The 15,128-nt window shown below is 36.3% G+C and overlaps 1 protein-coding gene and 1 non-coding gene across 2 annotated transcripts; both read left to right on the top strand.

Moving 5' to 3' along the window:
- Window positions 1-2,832: 2,832 nt before the first annotated feature.
- On the top strand, window positions 2,833-15,046 carry LOC139968616 (interferon-induced very large GTPase 1-like). Its single transcript, XM_071972797.1, has 3 exons — window positions 2,833-2,943; window positions 7,307-7,603; window positions 8,391-15,046. Exons 2-3 carry the CDS (start codon window positions 7,318-7,320, stop codon window positions 13,283-13,285), a joined length of 5,181 nt encoding a protein of 1,726 aa, XP_071828898.1. The 5' UTR covers window positions 2,833-2,943; window positions 7,307-7,317; the 3' UTR covers window positions 13,286-15,046.
- On the top strand, window positions 5,653-5,725 carry Trnas-aga (transfer RNA serine (anticodon AGA)). Its single transcript has one exon. It is a non-coding gene; the product is annotated as a tRNA-Ser (tRNA).
- Window positions 15,047-15,128: the final 82 nt, after the last annotated feature.

The raw sequence follows: 15,128 nt of genomic DNA, 5'->3' as shown, positions 1-15,128 counted from the left end.
CATGGAGTTATAAAGCTCCATGGGTAAAGTGAGGCATATGGGATTCAAATGATCCACATTTAACTCTCCATGTTTAGGGTACAATCATTCCATTGATAGGTGCATAGCTTGGGCCTACAGGCAAATGAAACGTACACCCGTCTGTAATTAATTGTTTGTTCTGCTTATATAGTTGTGAAGCATATTCTAGTTTGTTATTGTTATTATGATGTCACCCATGGCTCGCGCATTGTTGGATTGCGCTGTGGTGAGGCGGGATTAAAATCACGCGCTATTGGAAGTGTATGTTCTGTACATTTTGAGTTGATCAGTACTTTGATTAAATTAGATGTTATCAGTGTAAGCTAAGGCCCGGCTTTCCGTTCCCGAACTACCTAAAATAAGCCTTACATAGTCACTAAATCAATACAGGATTCTTGGCATAGTATGGGAAAATTTGAGTTCATCAGTACCTTGAGTAAATTAGAGCGTACAAAATGATAGTAGAGCACATAGGAGACAAATGGTTCGAACGTAGACAAATATATCTTTTCAAAATCCCTTCATATATCTAATTTTGCATCCCTCAAGAAATGTAAAGATACATCAAAACATGGAAGTAATTCGTTATTTGATGAAGACAACCGAAGAAAACATTATCCTTTCAATTATGCAATTATTGCACTGTACCATGCTATTCAAGTAAAGGTATGTGATTGAATCAACACATCTGTTCATTGCAATGTGTTTGTCATATGCTAATACAGTTCCATTAATGCTGGCCTATTTCACACTTTTTTGGCAGAATTCGGATTTGCAAAAGTTTGATGAATACACAGCAAGGTCAACCTTTCTTGATTTATCCCGCACTTTTCACTGAAAATGATTCTAATTAGGTGATTGACCCACGGAACCAGCACGCTACATTGTCACAAAACAGATCAAAAGAGAAACCATATCCTTCGAACGTAATCCTATCCCTAACCCTATGCTCAAGAAATGGGCGATCACAACACACTAGGCCTATACCTATTAGATAACGTTAGACCCAGCTGGTTCTGCGAAAAAAATATGCACCAAGAGACTATTGTTGCTAATATGATACAACATCCTTTTTGTCATTATTTTTTTTGCGCGTGCAACATAATATAAACATGACCCACACGTACATTGACTCATTCCTGTTAAAATGGCTCACCCCACGGTCACACTGATGTCTGACATTTTTATTTCCAAAGACCGATGGCATATGAAAACTTTGTCCTGAGTTCAGGGGAAAATCATTTGATCGACAAATGCATTACAGAAGTCACATTAAGTCCACATGGTTTGTCTGACCAATATCCAGTAAGAACTGAGAACATCGGCGATTGTGTCACAGAGCGATTAAAGAAATCAAACGTAACATCTGTGGTTTTGATTTTTAGTTTGTTTTAGTAAATAATCTTCGAGTAATCGTTTAAATTTAAACTTACGGGCCCATTGTCACTATCGCCAAATTCAATTACCAGCGATCCATCAACAACGAACATTTCGTCGTCGCTACAACACTTAGACCAGAGTTGTTGTATACAGTATGATATAAATAATGTATGATGTACGGTACCTTTCCTCCAATCCTGTACACGAAAAGTAAAAGTGCATACTGCGCATGTGCACAAAGATTTAAGTGCATACTGCGCATGTGCACAAAGATACATGTTTTGACTGTTGAAAATAGGTCAGCCGAAAATGGTATATGGGGGTTTTCTGTTTCAGGGCAGGTAAAATCAATCGATCCGACTATTGGAGATGTTTAGCATGTTATTATGTACTGCATGTCAAGAGATAATGAAAATATTTATATAAAAATCAAGAAATATCACCAAAAAACCACGTTTCCCCCTACCGTTCATTTTTTTTCATAGCTGATATTTTTCTTGTTTTATAACAAAGCAAAAAAGTACCTGTTAGGGACTTTGAAAATCTTTCAAATTCCATGAATATGCAGTACATCGACTCCTCTTCACAACCTGATACTTTTTTTGAGTGTCGGATCACGTTATATTGGTAAAACTGACGTTCAAAACGTTAGGGGGAAATGTTTTTTTCCCCTTAACGGCACTTTCTCCCTACCGTACATTTTTTTGCCACATATTTCTCCTTATTCCGCAATTAGGTTTATATATATATATATATATATATATATATATATATATATATATATATATATATATATATATATATATATACATATATATATATATATATATATATATATTTATATAAGATAAACCAAAACAATATATATATATATATATATATATATATATATATATATATATATAAATATATATATATAAGATAAACCAAAACAATTCTTTTACAATTACGACGGAATCGGATTAAAATAATCCGAATTTCTAAGACTTCTGCTCAATTCAGCAGAAATCAGTAAGTCCCTTGCCTTTACAACCATGCCGACATCTTTGTCAAACATTGGCTGTTTTACTTCCAATCACTTACCTAATTCAATTATTGTATCTCACTCGAGATCCAGCCTTTCTCTAAATGCAGCATAGTTGTTTTTTTTTTCGTTATTCCTATATATATATATATATATATATATATATATATATATATATATATATATATATATATATTCTAATCGGTGATAAGAACCACCCTTAAATTCATAATATTTTAATTAAACCATTTGCTCAATGCATTTAGAGAACAGTTCCTTACATGTTCTGCAAATTAGAGAAATTACAAAATGATACCTAATGCCCACCGTTAGTAGAAATGTACTATGCCGCTTTAATTTCAAACAATTCTATTCCATATCAAGAATGGCAAAGGTCACATTGAGTCAGACATTCATGAAGGCGAGTCATAATGTAGTGGTGAGTTCTTTGTGCTGCAGAAATACTGCTTAGAAGAGATCCAAGAACGACGGCGAAGTGACGTGTTTTGGGCTGAACGGTGAGTATATCGATCAATATTTACTCAAATTTACCCTTAAGTAGACTCCGCGGTTAACTGTCAGAATGGCTTTAATTCGCGTTTGCTACTGATGTTCTTATAGGCGTGGTACCTTCCAGGTATTTGTATAGGCTACAGTAGTGCATCATACTATACACTCATAAGGTAGCAAACGTTAAACCTGGGTTCATACTTTACGCTTCATAGGCATAAAGTCGTTTAAATTTGCACTGATTTTTAAGTTTTTAACAGTTGGTGTTCCAGTAATGTGTTAAAGGTAATGTTAGCATTCAGTTATAGGCCTATGTTTATGAATATTACTCCAACAATTTTGTTTTGCCATTTTACTTCCCTGATAGGGAACACAGTATATATGTATATATGTATATGCGTGTGCGGGTGCGTGCGTGTATGTGTGTGTGTATGCGTGTAGGTATGGGACCTTCGACAGCAATATTAAGCAGTGGAATGAAAAGTACATAATGTAACACAATGAAAGTATGACGCTATAGATAAGTGTGAGTTGCACTGATGGAATAGGGACCAGATAAACCATGACTTGACAGGAAGCGGATTAAGGAGCAAAGCATTTAAAGAACGGATTGTGGATATGTATGGATTTACGGATGCAGCTAACCGGTGCAGGAGTAATACACGTCCGCTGTACGGGCAAATATGTTTGTGGAACCGGTAGTTTCTTAGGGGTCCCAAGTTTTTGTTGAGGCCGGTGATATGAGATTTAATACGAAAGATGCAATCGATTCATTTCCGTTGACGTTCAGTTACATATTTGAAATCAGAAGCAATTAAAATGTAGTTTATCCTTTGAGAGAATGTCTATGAAGATTGAAATATTCGGAAATGGAAATCCTGCAAAATTATCACGAATTGATGTTTTGTGATTAATTAAATCGTAAGCCGAAACAAGAGCCTGTTTCACCTACATTTGTTCCCTCTTTAGAAAGAACACAGTAGAATATTTGCTAGAATCACTATAGAGGGAAGGGGGTCATAGACCATAGTCAACATTGAGAATTTCAACCACAGTGCCCGGGGTAACATGGGGGCAGATTTGGCACCGAGATTTTCCGCAACGGAAATTACCTGCGGAGGTCGAAAACTGGGTACAAAATCTGGAGGAAGTGAACAAAAATCTATGGCTGGGTGTTGTTAGCATGCGTGGCACCTTGAACGATTTTCCTACAGATTGATCGTCTTTGAATGAAGCAAAATCATGTTTGATAGAGCTCATATAGGATTTGATGAGTGGGTTGTAATAAGTCACAAACGGAATGCATTTATTAGGATTTTTGGATTCACTGTCCTCACGGTTCAATTTGTCTGCCCTAGAAATACCCTGTCTAACTAAGTGAGGAGGTCATCCGACGTTCAAGAAATAAACATGCAATTTAATTTGATACCTGATGTTCATAATTGGTTGGAGGATATGCGAGGAAGGCATTGGCTGTAAACAAAAGAAATATTGAGCATATGTAGGTGAAACTATTTAAGCGTAATTACATATGAATGTCAGCGGCTTAATAATAGACCGACGTGGTTAAGGCATTGCTATCCAACTAACAAGAACATCTAGAAGTGATATTTGGTGTTTAGAAACTTCTACTGAAAATTTGATGCTTCGATGAAATGAATTTAAATGTTGAAAGAAAGACTTGAGCGTTTCTTCACCATGTGGCCGGACAAAAGCATATCGTCAATGTATCTATGCTAATGTTCATACTTGTCCTGACGACGGATTTTCTCCGGGTAGTGCTTGTTGTGCATCGGCTATCAATTTGGGAAGTTTGTGTACTTTGGGTAAAGTGTAGATATTTCCTAACGACGAGGGCTTTGGTGTTTACTCTACTACCTTGGTCGCAACGTGTTCCGGTACTACATGTGTGGCACAAATCATCAATTTTGGACTGGAAGAGTCTGGAAGGTTCTCCGTAGTAACTCATAGAAACCAGAGTTACTTAGTTCTTCCTCTGCTTCAGTGATGTAGGCCAGGTGAGAAGTATTAAGAATAGTGGTGGCACCTACTTTACCCGCTTAACGTATACAATATAAGGGCTTTTACGAAGATTCTTTATGGCCATAGATTGAGCAGGGTTGATGGTAAAGTTTGGTGGACTGTTGACATTTTCTAAAATGAATTTGTCCAGATGTGCCGTGCTTTGAAGGCAATGTATCTATGAATTTGTTGCGCCATTCTGGGGATATCCATAAATACAGACCATTGTGTAAAACGTCTTTTCGTCATATATATATATATATATATATATATATTTAAAATTACGATCTTCCTTACCGGTTTCGAACCTCTGGACATACAATCAGCGTCCATGGCCTACTTGGTTAGGGTGTCCGCGTAGAAAGCGGGAGGCCCGGGCTCGAATCCCGCTGGAAGCTGGTAGTTTTTCACTGTTCTGGATTTTCCTCCTCATTACGTTTTCATTTATATATATTCATTTGCTTTTGTCGTTAACCTCCATTGCATTAACATAAAGTATGTTCAAAGTATCTCTTTCGAGATTCGGCTTTAGGAATTACAAATGATTTTCGAGTTGGTTAGCTTCATGTTTGATCTCTAGAGTGAGGCATAATATGTCACTAAAACAGAACAAGTATTGTTCGATACAGGTGTCAAACGCCTACAATGAAATTACGACCTTCATTACCGGTTTCGAACCTCTGGACATGCAGTCAGCGTCCATGGCCTAGTTGGTTAGGGTGTCCGCGTAGAAAGCGGGAGGCCCGGGCTCGAATCCCGGTGGAGGCTGGAAATTTTTTCACTGTTCTGGATTTTCCTTCTCATTACGTTTTCATTTATATGTATATATATATATATATATATATATATATATATATGTTTATATATATATATATATATATGAATATATATTTATTTCTTTGTGTCGCCATGGGAACTCCCAGCTATCGAACCGTAAACGGTTGAAAAAAAGTAGTCTGTTTTGACCACTCAATGGCCTGAAGATCGTCGCTCTATGCGTGCGTGAAACCCAGGGAAGCAATATGGTGTAATTTGTATCTCTTGTTTCATGTGATATATATATGTGATATATATATATATATATATATATATATATATATATATATATATATATATATATACATATATATTTATATATATATATTGTATTAATGTCTTCAGCTCACACTGCCATTAAAATTAGAAACTGTTCATTTACCAAAAATAGAGTAACGTTACACCTTGCTGCACTTGGTACTCCTGCACTTTCCTTCGAGTCACCTTTCTTCAATAGTTCCTTGACACATCATATCTTACTATACCATGTTCCTTACGCCCTGTATAGCTATCATGGTATTGATCTTAAAACAATTGTTCTGTCGTCTGTAATTATGATCTGTGCTTATACAGTTTTTGTATGCAGCGTGTCCTAGTAGCTAGAACAAGCTGATACACACATTTGAATGGAAAACATGTTTAAAGTAAGCTATAACTTTTGTACGCAGGTGAGTCAATCTGAACCCTCGTCAGTTTGCGATTATGCGTGAACATTCAGGCGTTTGCCTGAAGTTAATGTTTACACCAATCGTGTTTGATAGAGATAAAGTGCCTTGCCCAATGACACAACGCGATGATCTGGCCAGGACTAGAACATGTAATCCATATATCACAAGTTCACTGCCTTAACCTCTTGTCCACAACGCCCCCCCCCCCCCCAATAAGTTACAAGTGATACGTACATTCCAACCATAAAAAGATTACTTTTCTGTTATAGTTTGCTGCATTGTGCAAGTTTAAAATAAGATGTATAACTTTAATGATTCCATTTTACATTAATCCTGATGATAAATTGATGATCATTTTGGAACGTTTTCTGTGTCACGATGGAAACGTTTGAAAGAACAATAAATTAAAGCTTATAATAAATTGATGGTTATTTATGTCTATATCATATTAAAGAAGTTAAATGAATCAAGAGAAACTCGTGCCGTATATATGTCCGAATCAACAACAAGAATCAGATGCCATTGAAAATGGTCTACTTAAGACCCATTTATTTTGTTTTATATATCAGGAAACTATTCAATCTGTTCAGTAATTTAACATAATGAAGCGAACTTACAGGGCTTAATCCGAAGAGATCTGTCGTACATTAAGCCTGTTAGCACATAATCCGTTGTTGATCTTGACAACAAAAGTTTCCAAAACATGTTAACTATGCAAATATCCAACAGTGCTGTGGTCTGTTTTCTTAATCGCATTTTAAATCGCTTTATGTGGAATGCATGATAAATCGATAACGATGATTCACTCTGTTAAAAAAATGGTATAATTATTAACTAATATTTGCATTTTTCTTCGTATTCACAGCCACTAAAGCCATGGCTTCGGCAGAAGCATCAAATGGTGATTTTGGGGAATTTAAGACATCACTTGAAGGTTACCTTACCACTGACCATTGCTCCCGCCTCTGTGTCTTGTTCAATGTTTTACCTGCTCAGAGAGAAGATATACTCAGTAGAAAATCACCGGGATTGGAACTGCTTAATTTTCTAACACAGAAAAAGACAATAAATGAACATGACGTGACCAACCTCGAAACATCATTAAGAAAGCTAGACTTGAATAGAGCTGCTGACATTGTGGCGGCTTATCAAAATTCAGTAGGTAAGAGAAAATCCGTTAAATATATAAATATGCAGATGTCAACGTTCAGCTTTTCAAATTGACATGTAGACATTTCCTTCCTAGCTGACAAGGAACCAAACAGATAACTACAAAAGACCAAGTAAACTAATGAATAAAGGTAAACCAAATGTCGCAGGCAAACCAGCGACGGTAGTATTTGATATTCCTATACTAAACATCCAAAAAAATCAGGACATGGAGAATGGCTATTATGTTTTATTATCATCGTCATTACCTCTGCTCATTTCATGTTCGATGTTGTAGAAATTACCATTAAAGCTAATAAAGGCGAAAGAGTGGTTTGACAAACCTAGTATTATTTCTGTATGACTTGCACAGGATTCGACTGAGTGGACTAGACGACCATGCATTGTTGCTCTTGAACGTAATAAAAGCTGTTAAAGGATTGCCGCAAACTTAATACGCCTCTCATGTAGTCCATGTCATATTAAAATGCTGTTTTCCTCAAGGTAAAGTATATGGTCGGCCAGAAGATTAACTAGAAAAGCATCATGGCAGAGTCACCTTTTCACAACTACAATAGAAACAATTTTACGCTGTTGCTTCAAAAGTGAGTGCTCTACTGCTCATTCGGGTATGCGACATCGAAGTGTTAATTGTCCCAATTAAAACTGCTTCAATTGAAGTATTCGATCGGTATGAGGTATGGTGACATTCACGTAGATATGTATAGTTGTTGAGGAGTAATGCAAATGATGTGAAGTTTGTTGTTGATAAGTTATGGTTTGGTCGTTGTTCTTTTTAGACGGTGGTGAAATTTTCCCAGAAGATAATGAAACTGATGAAGAAGATGATGACAAGGATGCCAACCGTGACGATGCGCATGGGCCGGCACTTTCCTTTACTGCATTCCTGCTCGAACTCGGATTAAAAGACAAATTTCCAGGTCGCCTTAGCTTGGAGAACTTGTGTCATGTTAAAAATCCACATATGTTAAAAGAGAATGTTAGTGTTGCTGAATTGTTTTGGGGTAAGATTGGCGCTCTTGATTACCGTGCACGTTCTAAAGAATTTCTAAAAACATGCATGCTAGAATCCAAACATGAGTTGAGTGTAAGAGACTTTGTATTTGCCTTTCTGCACTGCTCAGATACTTTCTTACGCCAAGATGTGCTTGAAAAAATGTCAGCTTGTCAGCTTGCGGTACCTATCATTCTCCATGGAGTGAAAAGTGTAAATAGCACCTTCCTAAAATGGTCCCTTCGTCGCATAGTAAAAGAATGGAAGCGCATCAATTTTACTGTGGTGGAACATCATATTGTTACAGTTCCTATATTTTCTGTGTCATTTTTGCGAATTGGTAGTATTAAGAATTTCTCGAAGTCTACTATTCTAAATTACTTACTAGGACCTCTTCAAGGTCATCATAAGTTCTCATATTTTGTAAGCAAAGAAGAAGACTCCGTTCGTCCAAAATTTTCTGAAGGATGTGTAGAGGGTGTTTGGTACCTTCCCACAAATTCCAATGGCTCAGAAAAGCTGAAGTGGATTATTGCCATTTTTAACCTTAGAGGTGATGCTACGGCGTTTCCTGCATCCACCAAATTTATGTGCAAGGCTGCCAATGTCACGATCGCCTTCATTGCTAAACGAAATCAAGACAGGTTGAAAAGTGCAAGCACAACAATTAGATCATACACAAAGATTCACAAATTTATCGTGATAGATGATGAACGCCAATCCGCCCCTAAAACACCTCAAAAGTGGGTTGAAAATTGTCTCTATGTAAGATTTCTCAAAATAGAAAATCTTTGTGAAGAGCTTTGTTGCACAATTACAAAGTATCGTAAGAAATGTCCCGATACAGATTTACGTAGTCTTGAAAGTTTGGGCGAGTATTGTGGGGGAATTGACCTTGAAGACGACGATGAAAGCTTCAGGAAGGCCCGCTCATCTCTCAAAAAACTACTTGATCTAGGAAACATCGCAGATTTGGCAAAGTATAAAGAAACAACATTTCCTCTTCAGAGTGTGTGGCGCGATTGGGTGGTCATAGATAAAGAACCAATAAAACCAAGTAGTGAAAGTGAGAAGTCTGTTGATCTACTGCTTGAAGAAATAAAAAGCAAAAAAGTTGATAAGAGAAAAAAACAACTAGAGTGTGGACTTTCCAAACCAATAGAACATTTTCGTAAGGAACTCAACGAGACCGGAAATGACGTGGAACGCTTTGGATATTTTGTATCTTATCTTCAAGAGGAATTACGTCGAATGGAAGACGAAAACGTAAGAGAAAATTTAGATAACATCGTTAAGTTAGAGAGGTCAATAGAAGAGCTGGATGTGTGCATCAAAGATAAGATAAATGCTGTCGACGAAGACAGTGACCAGTCTGAACGCGACCATGAGGAAAGTGACCTAAGACAAAGAAGGCAACGTTTTGAAAAATTGCGGCTAAAGGAAGCAGGAGAGATCAGAGATAAAAGCTTTGGTTGGGAGCATTTCATTCGTGAATTAGGACAGTGGTATGAAGCTCATGAAGAACTAGAGAATAAAACCGATGAAGAAACAAATGTCTTTATACTGCCTACACATGCATCTAGCCTACTTCTAAATGGACATGCTATTGAAATAATGGATGGGGACACAGGACGCATACCATTATCATGGGTGTCAAGTGTGCTTACTCAGTTAAGAGCCAAACTTGGAGACCCTCCAATATTAGTAATGTGTGTTGTTGGTGTGCAGAGTAGTGGGAAGTCCACATTGCTGAATACAATGTTTGGGGTACAGTTTCCTGTCAGATCAGGGCAGTGCACTAAAGGACTTTTCCTGCGTGTGTTAAAGGTAGCTGATGATTTCGTTGACCAGCTGGGGGTGAAGTTTATATTTCTCATAGATTCAGAAGGAATACAATCACAAGAGAGGATATCTAAAGACGATATTCGATTCGACAATGAAATTGTCACTCTTGTGTTGTGTATATCGGATGTTACGTTGCTAAACATAGCAGGCGAAAACGTCGGTCCTGAAATGATCGGCTTATTACAAATCGCCGCTCATGCATTAATTAGAATGAAAAAAGTTAACCTTCACTCTCAGTGTAGGATAGTTCAGCAACGAGTTTCCAAAGTCACAGCCGAAAAAAGAAACAAAGTAAGCATGACTCAAATAGAAAGCACTCTGAACAAAGCTATAAAGGAAGCCTCCAAAAAAGAAGGATTTGGAAGTCGCTACGAACAATTTTCTGATGTGTTTGACCTACGACGTGGCATAAATGGAGAAAACGTGCAATATTTCCCGCCTTTGTGGACTGGAGCAATGTCTCCACCTCATGAGATGTATGGCCATACAGTTATGTCTGTTAAAAACAGCATATTAAATGATGTAAAAGATCAAAAGATCAAACCTCAGTTCACTGTTTCAACATTTAATCAAAGGATTCGTGACGTTTGGAAAGCAGTTAGAGATGAAAAGTTTTTGTTCAATTTTCAGGACAGCATAAAAGCCGTGGATTTTGATAACCTCTGTATGGAAGTCAATGTATGGATCAAGCAAATGAAATTGGACTTAATCAAAACTATTTCACTCTGGCGAAGAAAAATACTCAATTCACATGCTAATCCTGAAAAGTTGTTGACCAATATACAAATGGAATTGAACAAAGACCTTAACAGTAAAAAGGAAAATATTCATGATTCATTTTCTAAATATGCATCAGAGCATCCCAGGAAAGACTTCATTTTAAGCCATAAAAAAAGCGTTGAGCAGCAAATTGTAGCAGCAATAACGGAGGAAAAGATTCAAGTCATGGCAGTTCTTGGGAATGAAATTACCACAAAAAAGTTACAGAACGATATACCCAGCGCAATGGCGAAGCTAAGAACCAAACTTCGAGAAGATGCCGAACATACTGCTTCTAGACTTAAAAGTTCTCAAAAACATGATCTTGAAAAACTTTTTGCCAGTAACTGGAATAAATGGGTGAAAAACCAGGAAGAAGATTTTCCTCATACCGTGATGTCTGAAGTAGCATTAAGGGCAACTTGTGAGGATCTACTTCTTTCTATAACAATGGATATGGCTATTTCGTCAGGAATCGAAAACCTTCTTAGAGAAGGTGGAATAAAAAAACATGCTGTTGACAATAACTGGGTTGATTACTTTCCAACAAAAGGAGATAGTCGTTATGTCGAACAATGGTTCCATCACAATGCTAATATTTTAAAGGGAATCATAGACGAAAGTTTAATGGATATGGAGGAGAGAATTTATGAAAAGAAGTTTGATGCAAACCTTCTGCAGTGCGTACTACGTGATGCCCTGCAAAAGCTCTCTCTTAAAAGATTTTCATCTGAACCTCACTGTCTCCTTAAGGCGAAGGTGATGCTTCACATTTGTGGAAAACTGTGTGATATTGCCTTACAACGCCAGCGAGAGTACGAAGCTGAAAATTCATTTTTAGCATTGATGGAAAACGAAAAAGAGTCACTACGTAAAGATTTTCTCGCATTCTGCAAATCCGATGATCTTGCACATCGAGTGATCCAAGTTTTCCAAGACATACTTACTCCATTAGCTGTTTCGTATGTTTATGATTTTCTTAAAGAACACGTTCTGCAATATATCTTGACATACAGACCTGACAACAGATCGATGAACAAGTTTGTCTTATTCAACATGATTAAGCAGAACTGCGGTTTGGACTACATTACATATACGACAGACCAAATGAAGTTTGTATCTTCTGTTCTTACAATGGAATTATCCATTTTGTGTTGCCAAGTGAAAGGCCGAAATCTCAAAATGCGTTATCAGGCGGATGATGCTGTGAATAGTATGATTAAGAGGCTAGAGGAGGCAATTGAACATGCAAGCATTGATGTAAAAGATACACAAGATGCTAAACATGATTCTAGTCTCTTCAAGCTTTGGGTGCAAAACTTCTTCCGCGCACTCAATTCTAAAACATATTCTGTGAGTCCTGAAATTTCAATGGAGCCACTGTCATACAATGTTCAAGATCTGAGCTTCTTCATCAAGGAATTCACCACATTTGTTAAGCGGGATTTCAGTAACATTATTATCCAAGAGCTTAAATTACCTGATGCTCCAAATGCAACTGGGATGAAGTCGTTTTTAAGAAAGTCCGGCCTCTTAGATAGCATTTTATCATTCGTGTCAAACAACATGTGCTTTGAACAATGTCCTTTATGCGGTGCTCCGTGTGAAAATCCTCTTCCCAAGGGTCCAAGGCATGGATATCACTTTGCTCTAACACATTTGCCAAGTGGAATTTCTGGAGGGAAATGCCAAAATACTCCCCATTTGGAAACTGCCGACTGTGAAACTCGTGTAGGTTCAGAGATCGCCACATACACATTACGTGGTCAGCAAAAAAGTTGTAAAGATTACAAAAAAGATTTTCCTTCATGGCAAATACTACCGAAAAATGAGCTGTTACCGAGGAACCAATATTACTGGAAATGGATAATGAAGACCCATAATGAAGAATTTGCCAAGCATTATAGATGTTCACCAGCAATCATCCCACCCAGTTGGGAAAATATTACAAAAGAGCAGGCAATAAATGATACGAAAGAAGTCATATGGACCGGGCCATCGATTACGATGCCTCCTATTTCAGTACAATTTAACATGTCAGTTTCAACGAACCAGCAAAAGGGACACACTTCTTAATCGGTACCTTAAATTATGGAATTAACACCTAGTCCAGACTAAGCGATAATAAATTGACAGACCGTACATTTCAGGTTCAAGTATCGTTGCCTTTTGGAATGTTTGTATCTGGCTTTTAATGTCTATATAAATCATCACTCAAGCATCTAGTTTAACAAAACTGACGCAATTATGAATTTCATGTACACATAATTCCCTATTCAAACGTTCGCATAAGTGTCACAAAGTGAGGACTTATATTGTAACATTTTTGACGCCGTCTGGATGAATTCTTCTAATTAACATTTCAGTAGGCTTTTGAGAAGTTGTCAACTTTTTTACTGCAACCAGTGCATAACTCAGCAATTCAAAGGACTTATTTTTATAAGTTAACAATCGCTGCATTATTATACACAATGAAATAATGTCTGAAGTAAGTAAATTAGATGCACCCTGTAAACATATTAATTGAGTATCACTACTTACTCGCACACGTTATGCACGTAAAATTGAACCATTTACATGTCGATGACATAAAAAAAAACTGCAGTCTCATGTATTCTCTTTCAAACTTTTGCATAAGTGTCACAAAGTTACGACTTACTGTATATTGTAACATTTTTGACGCCGCCTGAATGAATTATTTTAATTACAATTCCAGTAAGTTTTAGATAATTTTCAACTTTTCTACTGCAACCAGTGCATAACTCAGCAATTCAAAAGACTTAATTGTATAAGTTAACAATAGATGGACAATTATTCACAATGAAATTATGTTTCAAGTAAGTAAATAATATTAATTCATTATCACTACTTACTCGCACACGTTATGTACGTAAAATTTAACCATTTACATGTCGATGACATTAAAATGTTTGCAGTCGTACAAATTTAGTCTCTGTTAACTTAACTGTCCTTTGTTGTGGCTCTATGATCGATTTACATCGATAAAGACATGTCCAGAACAAGTTCATTTCAACGACCAATACACTATAAAGTATATATTAAGCTAACAGCGGTGGAGCCAGGGCTAACTGAGCAGGGGCCATATCCTTTTTAGTCTGAATCATCTGCAAATGCTCTTAATTTTTGCTCTTTATAATATTTCCCTTTATAATAAAGTAGATGTGCCGTTTTTGTTTATCTATTTGGAAAGATTTTTTTCCGTTTTTTTTTTTCTTTGGAATTGAAAAGAGTCATTCGATCTTTTTGTTATTTAATTTATATTTACTAAAGATTCGTTAATTAGAGTGTAACAATTTCTTGTAAGGTAAGTTTTTTTAACTATAGAAGTGTTAAAAACTTGTCTGGAGATTTTCGGTTAGTTTACTTTCTGGTTTGCTCCTGAAAGTCACATCAGACATAATACTAGTAATGCAATAAGTGAAATTAACAAGTGAAATTCACTGTATAGTTGTCTTATATGTATAATCTCTTACAGACAATGTTAGCTTTTCGCCTATAAAGGGAATCAAGTTTCATTATATTGTTTGAAATGAATTTATATATCTATGATTGATTTGACTTTCTCATTCTTGTTGCACACCTAGAAATTAAGTATTATTTCCTTTTCTTTTTTCTGGTAATTGATGTTAAAATTGGTTAAGATAGAAATTACCGATGTATAGACAAATTGCTGACGAAAGGATACCATAGGTTATTTGAAATATTTCCAAGACGCATGTAAGGGTTTAAGATGTTATATACCATATTCGCGAAGGAACGGGTCTTGTTATCGCCTTATATCAACCCAGTGTGTTTTCATTTGATTTCAGATATAGATATATATATACATATATACATATATATATTTGAAATATATATATATATATATATATATATATATATATATATATATAAATAT

This window comes from Apostichopus japonicus, chromosome 1, assembly GCF_037975245.1.
Source record: "Apostichopus japonicus isolate 1M-3 chromosome 1, ASM3797524v1, whole genome shotgun sequence".
NCBI lineage: Eukaryota > Metazoa > Echinodermata > Holothuroidea > Aspidochirotida > Stichopodidae > Apostichopus > Apostichopus japonicus.
This window is presented reverse-complemented; position numbering and strand designations above follow the sequence as displayed.

Bases quoted from the DNA above. Each gene is read 5' to 3' on its own strand.
- LOC139968616 (XM_071972797.1), top strand. From the start codon at position 7,318: ATGGCTTCGGCAGAAGCATCAAATGGTGATTTTGGGGAATTTAAGACA. The intron at 7,604-8,390 runs GTAAGAGAAAAT...TGTTCTTTTTAG, and splicing joins GGCTTATCAAAATTCAGTAG to ACGGTGGTGAAATTTTCCCA.